The following is a 19,738-nucleotide window of genomic DNA, read 5'->3' on the forward strand; positions in this document are numbered from 1 at the left end:
TGTCGCATACATTCTTTATGTTGTATGCATTATTTGCAGTTGTTGATGCCACTTTCAAGCAAGTAGAAAAAAAAAAAAACTTGACTGCCACAATGTGGAGGCAACCAGACAATGGAGTTTTATCCTTCAGATCTTACCCTGACAAGGCTCCCACTGAAGTAAAGGGAAGGTTTTTTTGCCTGAATAAGGACTGGAGCAACCTTCAGAGGTCCAAGTGCACAAAACAAATATGTTTAACAAAATATAAAAATCCACAACATGTCAAGCTTCTTAAATACGCATGTTTGTAACCACTGTTACCCTCCTTTGGTTTACAAGAAATTCTTGCTTCTCTCAAGGTGACTAGGGAGCAGGAATTATGTAAACAAATAAGTAACCTACTCTTTCAGGTAAAAATCCATTCGTCACTTTACTGAAAACAGACATGCAGTGAGTGACCTGGCAACTTGGAACTGGCAAGTCTGCAAATACATATTTTTAGATCAGCAAGACATTGCTGAAGTCTGATACAAATTTTAATGTTGAAACAGTCAGGAATGGATGCTCCCCAAGTACTATGTTAAATGGTTTCTAAAATGTTTAAATATGCAGAACAATTACACCACCCACAATTGTGTCTTACTGACCTCTACGTTCATACTGATTTAGCAGGCTTGAGATGCATGAAATGATCCTGTGCCATTCAGTTATGTAGCTGGTTAAATAAAAACAAAAGTTCTCATCTTTTAAAAAAAATTATTGAACACATGATTTGGAAAGTAATTTCATTAATAGAAAAGTCAATACTTGTAAGGCAGCAAAGAGTTAGATGTAATTGTTTACATTCAGAAGAGTACTTTACAAAAAAGGCAGTCCACAAAATTTAGTGGAAGGATGATGTGTTTTATGTTGGCAAGATTTTGTATTCATGATAATTTTTATGATGGAGAAGAAAATGCAAAAGTCTGCATCACAGCAGCTGTAGAGTTTTTCCTTTGTTGTAATTCACGATGAGGAGCACATTCCTTGTTTTTCCAAGATAAAGATATTTAGTTCTTCTTTTCCATCCTACCAAGAAAAACAGGAGAATTCAGTGAAGGTCTTAGTATTTAATTACAATTATTGACTAATGCTTGAACATACTGTAAAAATCAAAGGTTGGGTATGAAAAAGACTTACTAAATTATCTGGTTTATCACCTTACCACAACAAAACTGGTCCCTAAACTTTCCTGTTCTGTGCAGTTTAGTTTTAAGTGTCCCAAAAGATGGGAGTTCCTAAACTATCGTGTCAGCGTTGGCAAGGAAGGCAATGAAATGTTCAGCATTTGCTTTGCTTTTCTGCAATTTGTTTCCTGGGAAGCCTTCTTCTCAGCTGCTGCTCTCTGTGACCGAGATTAACAACTAGCAATGGGATGTTACCGCAGAAGGCACCAACAATAACTGGCAGCTAATAGTCATTGCTGATTATAGAAGATGAAAAACTGCAATGCTTCTAATCTGAATTCATGTACAGAGAACATCCCTAGCATGTGTCAATTTGTTACCCCTTCCCCACACGGATTTTAAAATTCACTCACTTGAATTTCATCAGTCGTCCTCCTTGGATTAGCTGTGCGATTTCATTAGTGAAGTGACATGCAAACAGAAGCCAGTTTCTTGGCTGTACCTTGTAGGCAAATCTCATAAAAGTCAAAGAGTAACAACACAGTGCTGTAAAACAGAGTCAACATAGCGTCAGTGGGAGAGTCCAAGTTTAAGGCCAGAAGGAACCACCATATAATATAGTCTGGATATTGCAGGCCACAACCATCACCCACACACTAAACCCAACAATTAAATTTAGACCAAAGTATTACAGCCCACTGGAGACTAGACTATTATAAGCCACAGGAAGAGAACAGGAAGGACCAAAGTGCACCAATGCCCAAGGCCTCTGCAGTGGCAGGAAAACAATTAAGTGAGATAACCCAGATAATCCTGGCAAGTGACCTGCACCCACATGCTGCAGAGGAAGGCAAAAACCAAAGAACCAACCAAACTAAAAAAAAAAACCATAAAAAACCCATCACTGGCTTATGTTTGAGAAACTTACCACCTAATATTTTAAACTTCTATTTGTTAAGACACCATTTCATGCAATCAATACTAATTTTATGGCAAACCACTATTTAGCAACTACTGAATGCATTTCTCCTTTACTATGGCAGCACCTCAACAGAGGCAAACAATTCTATAAGTTGTCTGTTTTGCTTGGATCCAAAACACAGAGTTGCAATGGCTGTGGATCTCTGAATCCCTCAGTGGCTTCCTATAACCACACACAAGTTACCAAAGCATCTTCAGTTCAGGGTCCAAATCCATCTCCCACTGCCGCCAATATTGATTCCAATGGGAGCTGGATCATGCCCTAAATAAATAAGGCCCTCTCACAAAGTTGAATCTATTGGCACATTCCTAGCAAGAACCTTCTTTAAAATATAATTCTTACCATATTTAAGTATAGTTCTTGATAGGAAAGGACTAACAGCATTTTTAAAAGCAACTAACGCTCCCCTTGTTAAAACAAAAACAAAAAAACCCATTTTCCAAAATAGACAACTTACAAGAGAAAGTCTAACTTAAGGTAGGCACACAAATGATTAACAATTTTAATCTGCAGTTAAGTGCTCTTAGGGTAAGGGAGTAGAAAATTTAAATCCAAGGAAAATACATTTTTGCTGTAGTGTAAGCTTTCAGTTTTTGATGGAAATTCAGATGCAAGAAAATCTTTTGTGAGCCCTAGTGAAACAGCTCTGTGGCAACAGGACAACAGACCTTGTCTCAGAAGAGAAAGCCTTATATTTTATGAGAATCGTTTGCATTTCTGGCAGAAAGAACTTTCATTTTGTACAAAATGAAAGCAACTCATTCAAACTTGTAGCAAAAATTATGCTTTGTGGAGAGAAATACTCACCTACTAACCTTTGTAATAGTGCTGAAGGATGACTGCAGCATCAAACATTATAAATAAAACTATTTCTTAACAGTCATATAACCTTCTGCTTGTAAACAGGTACTAAGTTGAAACTGAACTAGCTAACTAAACATTATGTTGTAGTATACATATATTTGATGGAGCAAAGTTCTTTCGCAAAATCTTTGAAGTGTTATGCAATTTCACTATTTAAAAATCCTCCCAAAACCAAAATGGATGTTTAAGCTTTCATCCCATTTGGAATGTACTATTTCACTATATGGAGAAGATGGTTAGTTTCAACATTGGCCTGAAACATCTATTTTACCTGTGCAACACTTACCAAAAAGAAGACCTTGCAAAACAGGTACAGTAAATGCAATAAAATTTTAAGCACCCAGCATCAGCTATATCAGGGGCGGGCAAATTTTTTGGCCTGAGAGCCGCATGGGTTTCGGAAATTGTATGAAGGGGCGGTTAGGGGAGGGTGTGCCTCCCCAAACAGCCAGGCATGGCGTAGCCCGGCCCCGCTTCTCGCCCCTTGACGCCCCCCCCCATCCAACCCCCCTGCTCCCTGTCCCCTTACCGCCCCCGAAACCCCCACCCAACTGCCCCCCACCGTCCCATCCAACCCCTCCTCTCATTCCTAACTGCCCCCTGGGGACCCCTGCCGCATCCAACCACCCCTTCTCCCTGTCCCCGGAACTCCTGCCCCTGACTGCCTGCTGCTGCCTCATCCAACCCCCCTCTCCTTCCTGACTGCCCCCCCGGGACCCCTGCCCCCATTCAACCCCCATTCCCTGCCCTCTGACTGCCCCCCCCTCCCGCCCTGGACCACCCTAAACCCCTCAGCCCCCTTACCATATTTCCTGGCGGCGCTACAGCCGCGCTGGCCAACTGGAGCCAGCCATGCACCGCGCACCAAAGAGCGCTGGGTCAGGCCAGGCTCTGCAGCTGCGCTGCCGCAGGAGCTCACAGCCCCACCGCCCAGAGCACTGCGCCCTCAGTGCAGTGAACTGAGGCTGTGGGGGAGGGAGAATAGCAGGGGAGGGGCCAGGGGCTAACCTCCCAGGCCAGGAGCTCTGGGGCCAGGCAGGAGGGTCCTGCGGGCCATAGTTTGCCCACCTCTGAGCTATATAGTAAGGGGACTCTAAAGGCTGAACAAAGTTAGTTCAAAATATCCCTTTTCATTAGTTGCATAGGACAAAGCAGTTCCACTGTGAAGATGGAAAGGAAGTGATGTGTTTTATTTATCAATTTCTGCAGCATGGGCTAGATTAAAAGTGGCAATTTCCTTTTGTGAGACATCTAAAAACACAGAATCAGGCCCCACTGGGATTCACAAAACCCCCACTCAGCTGCCCCTGATTGCTGTAGGCACCTAAACTTGCTCAGCACCTAAGTTTTTGCAGTAAAAATTTCCTAGGCACCTATGTTTTTGCCACTGAGCATGAGCACAGCAGACCCATGCCAGGCATCTGGCTGCCTAAGCCCCAGAGCAATTCACCAACTGCAGGAAGATAGGCATTCCTCTACCTAACTTGCCTGCAGGGCCCAATCTGATGCATTCACAGCTTGCATGCAGGCTTAAGCCCCTATAGGTGATCTTACATAAATCCCTGCTCCACCTGAGGGGGAGAAGTGATTTGAGCAGGGATTTGCGAACTCTCAGGTGAGTGCCCTAAGCACTGGGCTATGGGATATTCTGATATGGGACTCCCTGAGGCTACGTCTATGCTTTGAGCTAGGGGTGAGAGTCCCAGCTCCAGTGAAAATACTTGTGTCAGCTCTCATCAAGCTAGTGCGCTAAAGATAGTGTAGCCAGGGTAGCATGGAAAGCAGCAACATGGGCTAGCAGCCCTGAATACAAAGCTGTCAGACCCTGTGGATAAGTACTTGGGGCACCTAGCCCATGCCAACACTCGCTGCTGTCCATGGTACCATGGCTACACTATCTTTAGCACATTAGCTGGATGAGAGCGGACACAAGTACGTCCACTGGAGCTGGGACTCACACCCCTAGCTCAAAGCATAGACCAAGCCTTAGGGAGTCCCATATCAGAATATCCCATAGCCCAGTGGTTAGGGCACTCACATGAGAGGTGTCAGAGCCCAGTTCAAGTCCCTTCTCCCCCTCACTTGCAAGGGGGATTTGAAGCAGGGGATCTCCCACATCACAGGTGAGTACCTGAACCACTGGACTAAAAGAAGGGACATAATTTGCGATGGAGCAAGGGGAGCAGTTCCCTCCCAACCCTGAGATCTTGCAGAATGCAATATAATCACACAAACTTCTATACGTTAAACAGTCTCCCCCTCCCCAAAATTTTTCTGAAATGACACCACTGGCTAAAAGTTATAAGAGAGGTCCTTCTCCTCCGCCTTTCTTCCCCATCTTCTTGCTAAACAGGCACCTAGCACCAAGAGAGGGTTTGCAGTGGAGAATCCCAGTCAGAGGGAAGCACCTATCCCAGACTTCAAGCACCTGTCTCAGAGGGGCAGGGCTTAGTACACACCTCTCAGTTTGGCATCTCCCATTGGCTAGCTTAGGCAACGACTCACCTAGCATGCTGGCTTTTGTGAATCCCTTTTTAAGGCATCTCTCTTTCCCTATTCATTGTATAGGGAGCCTAGGTGCTGAACTCAGGCTTTGTGAATCCTAGTGATTTTGTAAGTGCCTAAACATTAATCAGGGCAATGCTCAGCATCACCACGCCCAAGTTCTTTTGTGCATGTAGCTCCACGTTTTGTTATTTTAAAAGAGGCTTGCTAGTCAAGCCCCTATTGGGATTTATACTACATTATTTCCTTTATCAAGGGCAAGTTCTGCTCATCTTACTCAAAAACTCAGACTTCAGTTGGAACACTTACGTACAAGGAGAGTGAGTTCTCTGCAATGTTTAGAGGGCTAATCAAAAATGTTGGTTTTAGTTTTCAACAGGAGTCTTATGGCCTAGTCAGCTGACAGATATACATAAATTCTGTATATCAGGGACCAAATCCAGTCACTTAGAAAAAGAGGAACTCGAGAGGTTAAAAAAATTCTCACTGCCAGTGCAGTTTTTTTTTTTAAAAGCAAGTCACATTTTTCATCCTATGTGTGTAATTTTCTCTGTTTATATTTTGATACCTCAATTATCCACAAGCAGAAGAGAAAATTAACTGCCAAAAAGTACAAATGATGATTTATGCTCTTGACACAGTGGGAATTTTTGCTGTGCAAGAAATAGGCTTGCTAGTGAAGATCTTAAAGTCTTGTTCTGGATGAAATTTGAAAAAGGTTTCAGAAAATTTCACTATATTGCATGTGAATGCCATATAAGAAAAAAAATGGTATACTGTATTTTCCTGTCTGGATGTGCCTCACTTTGGTTGAGCTGAGCAGTTGATCACTGAAGCGTATTTCATAGCTTGCATAGAACAAAGCAGTGTTTATGTTAGTAACAATGCCAAAGGGGTCTTCCATCTCAGTAAGCAATATTGGCCATCTTGAGCGCAATGTTCAATAGACAGTGACTCAATTATCCAATAATACTTGTTTGAAGCAATCAGATTAAATGGGTAGAAGTCAGATGTTTTGTTATAATAAGCACACGTTTTTGCTTTGTGGGAATTTGCTCAAAAGACTATTGAACAAATTAAGTGGAAGGCACTATACTTTGGCTAATGTAAATGTCATTATGTAAGTAAGAACTGTATATTAAACTTAAAGGATTTTTGTTTGGTTTTATTTTTATCATGCAAGAAGAAAGGAAATCCAATATATCAGAAGGAAAGCAGACACTAGGGCAAAGTGTCCAGGAAAAGTACATTCCAGGAAAAACAAGCGTTTAAATGAAACGACTCTTGCATTTCCAAGCAGCAAAACTTCTGAACAGAACGCAGAGCGAATGAACGGTAAGGAGTAGTTTTAAAGAGTGATTGCAACTCCCTTGCATTTGTAGAAAACCTTCTAACAGACAGTTGTTACTCTCTAAAGGCAATTTAATTCTGTTACTAAGGTGCAGGCAACTTCAGAAGACATTCCCTTTCAAAGTTCTCCAGTTGGCAAGTATTATAAACTTAAATTCCATACCACACAGAAGCAGCATCAGTGAGAGCTCTGGTACAAGAGGGAGACAGTAACAAGTTAACACTGGAAATAAGTTAGGAAAACGTTCAGGAACTAACATTATACAGTAGTAGACAAAGAGGATTAAATTTTCTAAAGCAACTACTGATTTTGAATGCCCACACTTGAGACACTTTTCAGAGCTCCCCCCTAAATCTACACTAATTACGGAGTATCCACCCTCTGGAAAAAAAAACCTGCTCCCTTTAAGATGTTTCAAGTTGGGCACCTCAAAAAAGAAAAAGAAAAAGTACCCAGAAGTTACTAGTCATTTTTTAAAACTTACATCCACAATATTTTAGATGCAACAAGAGAGTTTACAGATGTGTTAAACTAAAATTAGTGGTTGAAGCGTAGCATTTGGAAAGTTTTTTATGGACTTTAAGTAGTCTGACATTTTAAGTCTGTCCCAATTTCAACCCTGTTTCTTACCAAATGTCATTCGGCCACTAATGATCTCTGGAGATTTCTTCATGTCATTAATAGCAGCAATAGGGAGTCCCCAGTTGGCTACCGGTCCCCAAAAGTGCTGTAAATAAAGTGGAAGGAACCAAAGAGTTTATCCTCTAATTTTGAAAGATTTCATTTTTTTCTAGTAACATCTACATGTTATTCTTATTTTTTTTTAAGAGAGGAAGTTCTGGAAGAGTAGTAGTGTGTTATAGCTTCCTTTCAAGTTAGAATAGAGACAGCTTTCAAGCACACTTAAGTGGAGGGGAAAAAAACCACTTGTCAAATAAGGGTCTCATCCTTTCCACTGCAGGGAAAAATCCTCCCGACTTTCCCAAACCCATGTAGATGGGTTTGGCATAGTTTGTCCTATGGGGGACAAGGACAGAACACACCATTCTTCCCAGGCTGTCAAGTGGCAACAGAACCCACTCTGTGGTCACTACTGTAACCTCAGTTTATGCTAGAGTCTACAGACAACTTATGCAAACAAATAGTGCATCTTGTTCATACAAGAAATTCTCCAAACCACTATTCAACATGAAGGCAGGAAAAAAAACCTCAGTGCAAAATACCTCAGTGAATAACTTAAAGGGGCATTCCAGCATTATGCTGCAGGCTAGATTGCTCCCAACAAGCATACCTAAGCTCTTGGCAATCATGCCACATTGTGGAAGCTGTTGGGCAATAACCACCTTTCCTTTAGGTAAATGAGAACAGTTAAATGCTCTTTGTTTAGTGATAGCTGAAGCAATGGAAAACCACTGCCCAAAGACTAGACAGCATACAAGTCTCGGCTGTGTCTGAGCCATTTGGTTCAAGGAGTTTCCTGGGAGTCTGATAAGTCAAACCCTCATCCCTGCTTTTAGTTCCAACTGTGTATCTGTGCGTGTGCATGAGAAAAGAAACACCACAGAAACAGAGAAATGGAAGCAAAAAACCCAGATAAGAACTTAGAGCATGATCATAAAAAGAGAGAGAAAGCTTTGGGGCAGAGTGCTGGCTGAAAGAGGCTTGGAACTGTGAGCACAGAAACGGTGTCCTGTGTTCAGGGAAACAGGATTTTATGTACGTTCTATGTAAATAGAAATGATTGCATCAAATAAATACCTATCAGGAATTTCTCCTCCTAACAAAAACTACACACAAGACCAGCAAGTTGGCTAACTTCTAAGGCCATTAGGATACCTATTTGCAAGTGAAAGCTGGAATTCTTTGCAGCCAGTTAACACCACTTTTGCATCTATTTTAATATTAACGTTACACATATTCTAGTGATTCAGAACAAGGGAGCATATTGGGGGAGAGAAGCAGGGGGAAAATGGGTCCTTCACCTGTAATTTTAGTTCATCTGCGGAAGGCCATCCAATGGTCCGGACAGGAACTTGTGGATTTTACGTGTGCACTCCACTAGAATAGAGACAGCTTTGCTTCCACCCCCAACTCAAAGGAAGGAAGACAGAATCTAAACTGCCTCTACTGTGGCAGAATAAGCAGATCTAACTCATTAGTAGTGTTCAGATTAGTGGATGCCCATGTATGAGAAAAGAGGTAGAAAGCTTATAAAAAACAGCTAAAATAACCCCCATGATCAGTTTTGCTGCGTTAAGTGCTGTTTTGCAGCAAGGTTGGCAATTTTATCTCACCTAACAGTGAGAAGTGACCTCATGTGTTTAAGGTCGCAAGGCTAAACACCACAAAGTAACACTGTCAAAAATGACCTAAGTGCCTGACAATGGGACTTGGAGGCTTCTGAAAATTTTATCCGAACAGTTTAGTTTAAGAAGTTTAAATAGTGTGACACAATTTACTTGTGAAGGACAGTACAAGACTAGAGAAGTTATAAAAACTTTCATTTCTACTACTGAAAATGTGGAAGAACATGAAAGTTGATAGGGAAAGAAAATGCATGAGGAATCACTAATTAAAATCTAACCAATCCATTACTACTCACAATCCCATAAAACAAGAACATTCAGAGTTATGGTATTTCATTTGTACATTAATGACAATGTCTAGGTGAAGACACATGTGGTTTAGGGACACCTACTACTCAGACATCAATGTAAGTTAACATATGCTATAATAGCTAGAATCACAGCAGCAGAAATTCAGTAACAGTGATCTGTTATGGGGGGGGACGACTTGTATATAACCAAGTTATTTTAATAGTTTCAATGTTCTGTTTAAAACTACAGTTTTTTTATGTGACTGCAGGTACGTTCTAGCCCACATCCTAACTAAGGGTACATCTTCACTACCCGCCGGATCGGCGGGTAGCGATCTTTCTATCACGGATCGATTTATCGCGTCTCATCTAGACACGATAAATCGATCCCCGAATCGACGCCTGTACTTCACCTCAGCAGGAGGAGTAAGCGGAGTCGACGGGGGAGCTGCTGCGGTTGACTCGCCGCCATGAGGATGGCCAGGTAAGTCGAACTAAGATACTTACGTATCTTAGTTCGAACCCCCCACCCCAGCGTAGCCCAAGCCTAAGTTTCTGTTGCTAATGCATCACTTTAAGCAAATTCTGATTGTAACCGCAATTGCACATACATTGGCAAAAATACCGTTTTAAGTACCTCTACAGTTTTCTCTGGATTCGTTTAAAATAGTGGAATTTAGTGCTTGAGGACTGACACAATGACATCACTGGAAAGTGGCTGTCCATCTACCCTCAAAACAGTTTTAGCCTTAGGAGACTTAATACTAGCTTCTTGTTCTGGGGGGTAGTTTATGTTCATTCAGCATCTGACAAAGCCCTGGCTGGGATGATTTAATTGGGGATTGGTCCTGCTTTGAGCAGGGGGTTGGACTAGATGATCTCCTCTGGTCCCTTCCAACCCTGATATTCTATGATTCCTTATTAGACTGCCTACAAAAGATATTAAGTCCGATGATTATTGTGACATGGGGGTGTTCATTAGAAATGAAAGTCAGAGTCCACTCAACTTGTTTCATATAAATCACTAGTCTGCCATTAAATAGTAACTTTCAATCACTACTGATCTGGACCACATCTGAAATGGAGACCAAGAGGTAAAAGGCTCCACAATCCCCTTTCCAATCCCGTCAGCCATTCTGTCCAACTCCCTCAGAAGTTTTATGTTTTTCCATCTAGAAAGTAAGAGGATTCAACAGAAATGTAATAAAGTGTAACTTCACATGTACAGGCTCCTTTCTGTCTACATGGGAAATAGAGTAGGATAGCCTTCTATGTCAGCCATAGTACAGAACTAACCAAGTACACTGAATCCCACAATATAGCGACCCATGATTTCCAGATTCAGTAATGGAGATAACTGGACCATTAGAGAAAGTCTAGAGTGAAAGCTGTAGGACTGTGCTGTTTACTGTCTGAAGTAAACACAGTTAAAAATAAAACATTCAATTAATCTAGCAACAACACATGACTGTGTAGTAGTCAGAGATGGAAATCTAAATCAATCCCATGCCCCTAGCAAACAGTGACTGAGGAGCTGTGAAGGAAACCCATATCTTTCTGAAGTGATTCCTTAGCTGCTTTAGTCCTCCTTAGATGAGGGGATTGTTAGCCTGATACCTCTCTACTCCCATGTGTGAGCACAATTTTTATTAACTCACCAGTCCTGAAGGTTAGTAATGCACTTCCTTAGACAGAGTCAGGTCAGTTCATAACAATGCTAGTACAGCAAGATTACAAATAGCTGAAATGAAGTAGAAAAAGCTTTTTCTTACCGTACTATGTTGTCAGCATTCATTATGGTTCACCATTCAGATGATGCATGAAAGAGGAGCAGAAAAGAGTTAGTTTCCTTCAAATTACTGATCTTGAGTGGAAGACATAAGTTATGGTGCAGCAATTTCTCTCAATCAAGTATCAGAGGGGTAGCCGTGTTTGCCGCTTTTACAGATCCAGACTAAGTCTTTAAGGTGCCACAGGACTCTTTGCCGCTTTCTCAATTAAGTTATTATACTAAAACCAAAAATATTTAACACTTGTCTTGATATAATACAAATTTTACCCTCTAAATAGTCTTTTCTCTCATCTAATGTACTAGGGTGAGATCCTGGTCCCACTGTAGCAGTGGGAGTTTTGCCATGGACTTCAATGGGGCCAGGATTCCACCTCTAGTTTTTTTAAGATGAAGAGGGTGTCAAAAGCCTAACTGAGCTCTAAAAGTAATTTGGCTGGCTGCCTCTTCCATCTAACTACAAACTAAGAAAAAAATATAATGATGTGTAGAGTTTTATTCCTGGTGAATTCATACAAGCAGTAATCAATGTAAATCACAAAAGAAGTTGCATTTGCTTTTGATAAAGAAATCAAGAATCAAATTTACCCTCTAGTTCATGGAAAGTTGCCAATGAGGATTTCACTGTTACAATGCTTAGGAGACCCAACCTTAAAAACACAGTTATATTGTACATTATCTCTATGTTGACAAACTTCAATGGCTTGATACATAAAACACTTAATTGAAGTCTATTACACTCATATACTACAGTATGATATGGTTGGGTCAATGCTAGCTGCTGGCACATATTTGGGACTGTCTGCTGCTACAAGATACAGGGTGAACATAAAAGGGCAAAACCAAATATGCATTAGAAATTGCCATGCGTTGTCTTCAGATGCACAAATTTTACCCTAAGCAATCCCACAATTCTGTACTCTTACATTAGAGTCTGTATGGTAAGAAGTTTCTGAAGACATTACTCTTATTAGTTTGAGATACTGTCTAGATGCAATAGCTTACCACAGGTATGTGCATTACCAACGTGTACCCCTGCATATCTAAGTTATCAGCCTCTACTTTCAAATGCATATTCAGTAGAACCAAAGGCATGTTTTCACTATTATTTCTAGTGTTCTTCCATTTTGTAACCATGCTCACTGGGGGATTCAAGATGCTGCAGGTGGACTTCTTTGGGTATGCCCCACAGTAACTTATTATTGGGCTGCTGAGAAAACAAGGTTTTTTTAAAATATGACATGAGAGAATGCTTCATTAACACCTTAGACTTTTTTTAGTAAGCTCCATTTTAGTACATGTGACACAAGTTTGTTAGCTTCATGACTGTGTAACTTATGTGTTTTCCCCACTGGTCTGCATAATCAATAATCATTGAGCCAGTCTCCACCTGACTCCACCGAAGAGCAGTTACATCAGGATGAATCTAGTCCATTTTTTGATGGTTGCAGTGATGGCAGGAAGTGCCATTTTCATGCAAACAGTTACAATGTATGTTTAGCTATGTTTGTGGAAACACTGCTAGTCAAGCCAGTTAAAAGAACTCTCAGACTTAAGTCCATATTCTAATGGAAGTTTAATGCCAATTAAATTCAGTCTGAAACAGGGTCTAAAATACTGTTATTTTAACAGTAGAACTCACAACCTGTCCAGATGGGGGAGATTCTTTTCCCCCCAACCAAATCCTTTCTGTTCATCTGCCCTTGGGACAGCTACCACTGTGGGAGGAATATGAAAAACCAAGGTTACACAAACTCCTCCTTCAAAAGCAAACACATATTTAGCCCACTGCTTTGCAGCCAAGAACAGATCAGTTTCACCAACAGATGTTGTAATCTCTCCATTCTTAGATGTAATTAGACTGCAATATATGTTTGCTCCTGAAGCATAATGGCTCTATCCTCAGTTAGCCATCTCCACAAAGGTAAGTGCAACCCTTCAAAAGCAGAGCCCCTCTCCTCCTGAGAGAGAATGATATGGTTAGTCACAACATGTCAGGCTTAGGGCTTGTCTACACTGGCAATGTACAGCGCTGCAACTTTCTTGCTCAGGGGTGTGAAAAAAACACCCCGCTGAGCGCAGCGAGTTTCAGTGCTGTAAAGCGCCAGTGTATACTGTGCACCAATGCTGGCAGCCGTGCTCCTAGCACTGGTAGCTATGCCCCTTGTGGAGGTGGTTTTTTTTGTTTTTGTTTTTTAAGAGCACTGGGAGAACTCTCTCCCAGCGCTCTGCTGCGACCATACAAGCCACAGTTAAAGCGCAGCATTGCCAGTGTAGACTAGCCCTTAGAAATCCCTAAAAGGAGCAGCTAGGAATCTAAGGGCTAGTCTACCTGAACAATCAGAGCATGGCAAGCTGGGGTGGGAATCTACCTTGCACCAGTGGTTGGTGAATTAATTGTCCTGCTGATGTGCATTAACAGTTTGTTAAGATGCTCCCAACTAGTCCCATTTCAAAGGGGACTATCTCAAAGCGCTCGATTAACACATATCAGCAGGACAATTAAATCACGAGCCACTGGTGCAAGGCAGAGTCATACTCCAGCTTGCCATGCTCTAATTGTTCAGGTAGACAAGCCCTACATTAAAATCAACATAGTAGCCAGAGCAATTTAGAGCACTAGCAACGGGTGCATTTTGTAAGACTGGCAAGCAGTCAGGCACATTCTGTACTAGCTTAAGCTTCCTGAAGGTTTCAGGTATATTACAGTGAACTAGTCAAGGTGACAGAGCCATGAAATGACTATAGCAAGCATCCACATTCACCAGCAACTGTCACAATTGCCTTGGCCAAGCATAGATGGAAAATGTGTGATTTGCTCCCCCCCTCCCCCTCGTGGGTCATCTGTGAGCCATGGTGACCCATGAGACCAAAGTCAGGAAAGAGGGTATTTTAGTGTCCACTTTATCAATCATGAATAATAGTGTATTACAACCAATGGTGCTCTGCTGGCTTTTAATGGTGCCTCACACTGAGCTGTCCTGAGTTGCAGATGAGGCCCAGGTGCAGTTCAGGAAGTGGCTCTCAAGTGGCACCCTTCAGAGGGTCAACAAGGGATTATGATGATTGGTGTCCATTGTGGGTTTTTTAGACTCTGGGATTTGATTTACATGCATGAAATTCCCTTCATTAGTACCCTACTATTTACACAAAAGGTTCTTGTTATAACCAGATCTCGTCTGGTCTAACGGTGAGTCTGTCCTCTTTCAGCTCTGGCATGAAAGATGGTCATGATAAAGGCTTCAGTGGTAGTATCTGATGGGTGAAACCCACTCAAGACTTATGCTTCATGTAAGCCACAATTCAGCAGAATAATAAGGCTTGAGTGGAACTTAACTGATGCATGAGCACTGTGCTGGCCTTTGACGAAGGAGGGATGTTAACCATGACATTGAAAAAAAATGTAGGGTAAAAAAACTGATGGTCAATTGTGTACATATAGTTGGACATACGGGCATTTAGATCCCTATTTAATAATCATTTCAGAGAAACCAGAACTTAAGGGTTGTTACAGCATCTGTTGAATCAACTGATTACATACTTAGAACACAGTTTAATAGGATGATTTGTTATATTACAGAATTTAGAATCAACATCTATCTTGAGACATAGGAGGCACTAAGTTTGTTTATCAAAAGTGAATTGTGGGTATAGGATTCGAAAAAACCCACTATGAATTTAAACATGTTACACATTAAAAGAGCCTGATTTAAAATGCATTTACGGATGCACTTTGATGACTTGCAAAGTTGTTGTCTCAGTCATAATTCATCTAAATACCCCGTGATATGTTGCTATCCCTGTAAGAGGAGGGTAGATAGGTAACCTTCTCCAGGAAAGCCAATTTGGGAAAGGAAAGGCCTACAATAAGGAGCCTAGGAAGACAACACAATTTGAAGGTATGATTTTTATATTTTTCCTGTGTCATGGCTAAAATGGAGATTTTTGGCTGGTATCCTTTGAGTCTTCGCAATTCTTCAACTTCAATCTTTGGAATCAAGATCACAGTTACAGGCTCCCAGTAAGACAAGAAACTGTGTTCATACAAAGTGGAGCTTATAAATACACACTGGACAAAATAATCAACTTAAAAAAAGATTTCTAGTACACTAAAACTGTAAAAATCTAACAGATGATAATTCGGGAAGAGATAGGATCGAATAAGTACGTACGTAGAAAGCAACACCATGAAACCAGAGCCCTTTGAAACATTAAAGAAATTAAGATTTGGAACAATATGGTATCCTGTTTAGCAAGTTCCTTCCAGACTGGTAAGCCTTTAAAATAACTGAAGGAGAAAAAAAACAAACAAACAAACAAAAAACCAAAAAAAACAAACAAAAACCCAGCCATCTTTTCTGCAAAAAAATGTTCCCACATCATGGAATGTGGTATGGGTAATGTTCTTAAGGTGGGATGACTGATCACAACATCTGCCTCTTTTGTCCATTAAAAAAGAAATTAGATCAGTGTTTTATTAGATATGTACATGACAGACATTTACATTATATACATGCTCCAAGTTCAGTTATGTTATAACTAGAACAACTGGACACTTCCAACTTAAGAGGATAGTGTTAAATGAAATATATTGTCCTGAAAACCTTTAGAGTCCTTGAGTTATTTCGAGCCATACCTACATGTCTGCTCCGATTTTTCCTACTCGTCTGCTCCGATTTTTCCTACTCTCCTTCATTTTGCTTCGACTCAAATCTTCTCCTTATTGTTGTCTTGGAATCCTTCATGTCTTCACACTTTTCATCTATCCTTTCTGTCTGAACTTGCTTCAGGTGGTGCCAAATCTCCTTTTCTGACAGACTTCTCCCACAAAGCCTAAATTTTGATTACTACAAGATTTCTCCACCAAAGCTTGCACTATCTCCTGCATACTATGCTTGCTTGTGTCTATACTAGACAGAAAGTTCCTTTGAGCAACAATTATGTTGTCTTTTGTGTTTGCTCAACATCAAGCACCATTAGTGTTGAGAAAATACTATAAGCAGAGCCGGTTCCTGAGTTAAGATTGCCTGACACTTACCATTATACAACTCTGTTTTCACTTACTTATAACTTTGCCAAACAAATAATTTGGGCTGAAATTTCCTCTGGTCTTTGTGTGCCTCAAGTGGACAAAAGATTATTATTTTTTTAAAATATTTTAAGTCAAAATAGTTCAGTATTTCTGAAAATAAGATTAATAGGGAAAATATCCCACTGTTTTGCCAATGTTAAAAAAATTCTTACAACCATTTTGTTGATAAGCTCTAGCACCTCCATGCTTTCTTACAAGAATCTGAAATTTGGAAGGGAGTGGCAGGGTTGCCTTGACGTAAGGGATCTATGCCTTATGCTGTCCCCATGAAAATTTGCTCAAATTTGGCCAAGTTATGAGCCTCTGAAAAAACAAACAAACAAAAAAAAAACAGTTCACATATGCTCAGTAGAGACTTGTTAGATTCTGGGAGTTAAATGCTCTGAAGACTCCATTTTTACTAGCCAGGCTCCACCCCAGAACTGCAGGGGCTGAGCAGGACCTCCCGGAAATTGCTCCTTACAGCTGCTGTAGGCCCCTGTGGCACTAGACACAAGAATTGGAGTTCAAGACAACTCCTTCCTGTAAATTCAGCTGGCGACGGGCAATGAAGAGAAGGAAGCCACTCTATTTGAGTACTGAGCGGCTACAAGAGGAACAGGCTGGGCACACAAGAGTCTAACTGTAACATTCCCCTCCAGAACCTGAAACTGAACCTATGAAACCGAAGTGTCTACATTCCTCTGCTGTCAGCAAATAGCTGAGCAATGAAGTGAGCTGTAGCTCACGAAAACTTATGCTCAAATAAATTTGTTAGTCTCTAAGGTGCCACAAGTACTCCTTTTCTTTTTGCGAATACAGACTAACACAGCTGCTACTCTGAAACCAGGCAAAGTGTGTAATTCACCACTTCTAGTGGTTGGTCCATATACGTGTAGTAGGCTGTTTAGCATCTAACAGTTACTTCTACCACTTGAGCTGATAGAGTATGCAGTCAGGGGTGCTGGAACAATTTTTATAGTGGAGGTGCTGTAGGCCACTGAACCACACTGTAAATCCTGTAAATAATGGAAACCACTTCAAGTCAGGGGGTGCTGCAGCACCCCCTACACCTCTTGTTCCAGCCCCTATGTATGTAATGTGGCTCTAAAGATCCAAACCCTGTTGACAACCCAAGCTGGGGATGAATATGGTTCCAGCTGTTGGAAGGTTTTTTCTTTAAAGATAGGAAATTATACACAAAAACCAATATTATAAAAACATTAATTTTGCAAAGTCAATCACTCAAAATTCAAGAAATGCCTTAAGATTGCCAGTAAAAATTATTTGGCCTCTTTATGCTTATATAATTAGAGCCTGCATCATAAAGTACAAGCATATACCATTTTTGCCTTGTAAAACTGACATGACAGTTTACCTGCCCTAGCACAAATGCTACAAACCCCGTCTTATCCACGATGATGACAGTAATAATTAAATTGCCCATCCATTAAAAAAGGTAAGCAGAACGTCGCAAGGTTTCTGTGGCCTGTTTTCATAGTATACTTGGTGCTCCTCTGAGCGTTGCTCAAATTACAACAGATTTACACACGCGAAAAGGGAGCAGGCGCTGCGGTTGCCTCTTGTGAGCGACACGACGCGCACTGTGCTTCGCAAATTTATGTAAACGAGGAGGCCAGTCGCGAACTGCGATTCACCAGCGGACAGCAGCGAATCAGGGCCACAGGCCGACGGTATGTCAGCGACACCCGCCCGGCTACGCTGGTGGCGCGACGCTGGCACGGCGGGAAGGGGTTTCTCGGCGGTTGTGGGAACACCGCCTCCTTGACCCAACCTCGCGGCGCCAACGGCAGTCACTGCGCGCGCCGCCAGCCCTCCCCTCTCCTGCCCCGCCCACCCCAGCCAGCCGGCTCGCCCCGGGACCGCTCCCTCGCTTCAGCGGCCGCCACCGCGCGGCCGAGCAGCCCCCCTCTCGCACGGCGGCGCTGCGGCACGAGCCGCTCGTGAGAGCCAGAATCCGAGCGCGCAGGGACCCAGACGGGCCAGTCGAAGGGCCGGTTAAACGGCCCACAACAGCCCCCGCGCGCGGCAGGGGGGCGGGGCGCACAGTCGCCGGGCAGAGCCGCGCCCAGCCGGCCCCCGCCGCTCTCACCTCATCAGATAGTCCCTGAAGTCCTTGCTGCGCACATAGTCCGCGGCCTTGCGGGCCAGCACCCCCGCCATGGCGGCAGGGGGTATCGGGCACCGGGCGGGGAAGGAGGCAGGGAGCGCGGCGCCTACCCCGCTCGCTCCGCGTCCCCAACTCCAATGACACCTGCCCCCAGCACCTGGGTCAAACCGGCTCCGCGCGACGCCCCTCGGCTTTCGCTTTACGGCAGCGCCACCGCCTCCGTCGCCATGGCGCTCTGGCCGGTCATTGGCCCCGACCGCCCCGCCCCCTACCCTGCCTCAGAGGAGGGGGAGGCGAGCGGCCGCGTAAAGTAGCGCGGCGGGAGGAGGGAACGTTACGTCGTAAAAGCTCAAAGACAAATGCTAAGAAGCTGGTGTCGCCCGCGGAGACGAAAGCGGCGGGTTTGTGAGTCGCTATTGGCTGCTGGCTTCTCCGGTCTTCTGCCCGCCTCTTGACTTGCTGTGTCAAGGGCACTTGCAGCGGCTGCTGCTGTAAGCGGGGCTGTGGCTGCGCGGGGAGCGCGCTCCCACCTACAGACGCCCCCCCTAGATAACAGTGCCCGTCCAGCCTGGGAGAGGCAGAGGGGCGATTGACCCCCACAAGGCCTGCCTGCCTGCCAGCGTGTTACCTCTTCATCCCTGATCCTGCCTGAAAAGTCATAATCCTTTGCATAGATAACATAGCCTTTGCTCAGGAATGATCTTGATGGTGGAAAATTGTGAAGTCTGGTTGCCTTTAGACCCACAGCCTGCTAGCCGCGGTTTACAACACAGCAGAGGAAAAGCAGTATTGTGAGCTCTCTTGATTTTGTCCTAAATTTTGGGATAGTTCGATTTAAAAAACAAAAACGCCCAGCTCCTGCAGAGATGAGAATCTCAGCTTTCACTAAACCATGTAACTTTCTAGCCCTCCTGGTTGTGGAGAGGAGTCAGAAAATGTGAAGCGAGTGTATCCTAATGGTTAAACAACGGGTGCCTCCCCATACTGGGGCTAGGGGTGTAAAATCTAAAAGGAAGGACATATACTCGCCCCATGTGTCTTCTGCCCAGTGACACCCTCTATCCTGCCTGGGGCCCCTGTGCTCTCCCCATGCCATGTTACCTGCAGGGGCTGGGCAGTGGCTCTGTCCTTTCCCTCTGCCTCCCCAAGGGCACATTCAGCAGCTGTTCCTGGCATCAGGAGAGGGAATGAACAGAACAGGACAGTTTATCAAGTGATCCATCCCCAGTCATCCTGTCCCAGGTTCTGGCAGTCAGGGGTTTAGGGACACCCAGGGCATGGGATTTATATCCCTGACCATCTTG

At 43.0% G+C, this 19,738-nt stretch overlaps 1 protein-coding gene across 2 annotated transcripts; it reads right to left on the reverse strand.

Annotated features, from left to right (window-relative positions):
- Nucleotides 1-261: 261 nt before the first annotated feature.
- On the reverse strand, nucleotides 262-18,706 carry MPC1 (mitochondrial pyruvate carrier 1). Of its 2 annotated transcripts, XM_074948753.1 has the most exons (5): nucleotides 18,417-18,706; nucleotides 17,909-17,912; nucleotides 7,478-7,574; nucleotides 1,559-1,691; nucleotides 262-1,047 (listed from the first exon to the last, which is right to left on the reverse strand). In XM_074948753.1, exons 1-5 carry the CDS (start codon nucleotides 18,485-18,487, stop codon nucleotides 1,029-1,031), a joined length of 324 nt encoding a protein of 107 aa, XP_074804854.1. In that variant the 5' UTR covers nucleotides 18,488-18,706; the 3' UTR covers nucleotides 262-1,028. The 2 variants fall into 2 exon arrangements, with proteins under 2 accessions (XP_074804854.1, XP_074804853.1); XM_074948752.1 differs by lacking the exons at nucleotides 17,909-17,912; nucleotides 18,417-18,706 and adding an exon at nucleotides 11,216-11,318.
- Between the last annotated feature and the right edge of the window lie 1,032 nt (nucleotides 18,707-19,738).

This window comes from Natator depressus, chromosome 3 (genome assembly GCF_965152275.1).
Source record: "Natator depressus isolate rNatDep1 chromosome 3, rNatDep2.hap1, whole genome shotgun sequence".
Classification (NCBI taxonomy): domain Eukaryota; kingdom Metazoa; phylum Chordata; order Testudines; family Cheloniidae; genus Natator; species Natator depressus.

Excerpts from the sequence above, each read along its gene's own strand:
- MPC1 (XM_074948753.1), bottom strand. The coding sequence starts at position 18,487 with ATGGCGGGGGTGCTGGCCCGCAAGGCCGCGGACTATGTGCGCAGCAAG. Across the intron at positions 1,692-7,477 it reads TAGTGGCCGAATGACATTTG|CACTGTGTTGTTACTCTTTG; the intron begins GTAAGAAACAGG and ends TCTGTTTTACAG.